A 1,387-nucleotide genomic window follows, 5' to 3' on the forward strand; every position below is an offset into this window, starting at 1 on the left:
CAGTATTTGATGTCCCGTTTCGATGTTCTGATAATGCTGACTGCATGGCGTATTTTAGCCTGACATCACGTTCACATGGTGTTCTTTTATCCGTAGGTTGACTATTCTCCCGGTTTCTCCAATGTATACTTCCCCGCAGGAACAAAGTATTTTGTATACTTTCCTGCGGAGCTGAGTGGAGGTCTTTGAGTTTTAGAATTTTTTAAGATTTGTCCTATCTTTTTGGGTGGTTTAAAGATAGTTTGGATATTGTGTTTGTTTAATATCCTGCCAATCCGATCTGTTGTTCCTTTGAGATATGGGAGAATGGATAGAATGTTTTCGTCTGGTTGTGCGTCAGAGACGTTGTCTTGTCTGCATGTTTATTGATTGTTTTAATTATGTCTTTTTTGTCGTGTCCGTTTTTCTGTAAGGCTAGTTTTAAGTGGTTGAGTTCTGTCTGTAGATGTTCTTTGTCAGAGATGGTGAAAGCTCTATGTACAAGTGAGTTGATTGCAGACTGTTTCTGTGATGGGTGATGGTGCGACTCGGCATATAGGTATCTATCTGTGTGTGTTGGTTTTCTGTACACTTGATAGCCTAAGGTACCGTCAGCTTTCTTAGAGACAAGAACATCTAGGAAGGGGAGTTTTCCATTTTCCTCTATGTCTATAGTGAAGTGGATATTTGGATGTTGATTGTTGAGGAAAATAAGGAATTTACAGAATTCGGCTCTGCCGTGTCTCCATATCACGAATGTGTCGTCTACATAACGGAACCAAACTTCAGGTTTCTTAGGTGTTTTCCTGAGGGCCTCTTTTTCAAAATGCTCCATGAAAATGTTGGCAATTACAGGAGAAATAGGAGAGCCCATTGCCGCTCCTGAAGTTTGTTTATAAAATTGGTTATTATAGGAGAAGTAAGTGATTGTTAAGCAGTGCTCACATACATTGGAGAAACCGGGAGAATGGTCAACGTACGGATAAAAGAACACCAACGTGATGTCAGGCTAAAATACGTCACGCAGTCAGCATTATCAGAACACAACATCGAAACGGAACATCAAATACTGTTTGATAAAACGACCACAATAGCCAACATTATATTCATACTTTCCAAGAAAGTATAGAGAAGCCATAGAGATACAGAAACATATCCTAACAATCTAAATAGAGATAATGGCAACAACATAAATAAAATATGGAAAACCATTCTCCCGGTTATTAAAGACTGACCAATTCCCCCTCCCCTCCCCCCTCCCCCACCCATAATTCTCTTCTTTCCCCCCCACTACTCCAACAAGTAGCGTATAAAAAGGAACGGCCCAGAGGAACAGCTCAGTATCAGGCTGCTCTTCGCCCTGATGAAGTGGACTGCAAGGTTCACGAAACGTTGGCATTTCAAGAAT

The 1,387-nt window shown here is 40.7% G+C and overlaps 1 protein-coding gene across 1 annotated transcript; it reads right to left on the reverse strand.

Moving 5' to 3' along the window:
- Nucleotides 1-259: 259 nt before the first annotated feature.
- On the reverse strand, nt 260-853 carry LOC108753114. Its single transcript, XM_018494458.1, has one exon. It carries the CDS (start codon nt 851-853, stop codon nt 260-262), a length of 594 nt encoding a protein of 197 aa, XP_018349960.1.
- Nucleotides 854-1,387: the final 534 nt, after the last annotated feature.

The sequence above is a fragment of the Trachymyrmex septentrionalis genome, unplaced genomic scaffold (assembly GCF_001594115.1).
Source record: "Trachymyrmex septentrionalis isolate Tsep2-gDNA-1 unplaced genomic scaffold, Tsep1.0 scaffold114, whole genome shotgun sequence".
In the NCBI taxonomy this organism is placed as follows: Eukaryota; Metazoa; Arthropoda; class Insecta; order Hymenoptera; family Formicidae; genus Trachymyrmex; species Trachymyrmex septentrionalis.

Coding starts and splice junctions, on each gene's coding strand:
- LOC108753114 (XM_018494458.1), bottom strand. CDS start 853: ATGGGCTCTCCTATTTCTCCTGTAATTGCCAACATTTTCATGGAGCAT.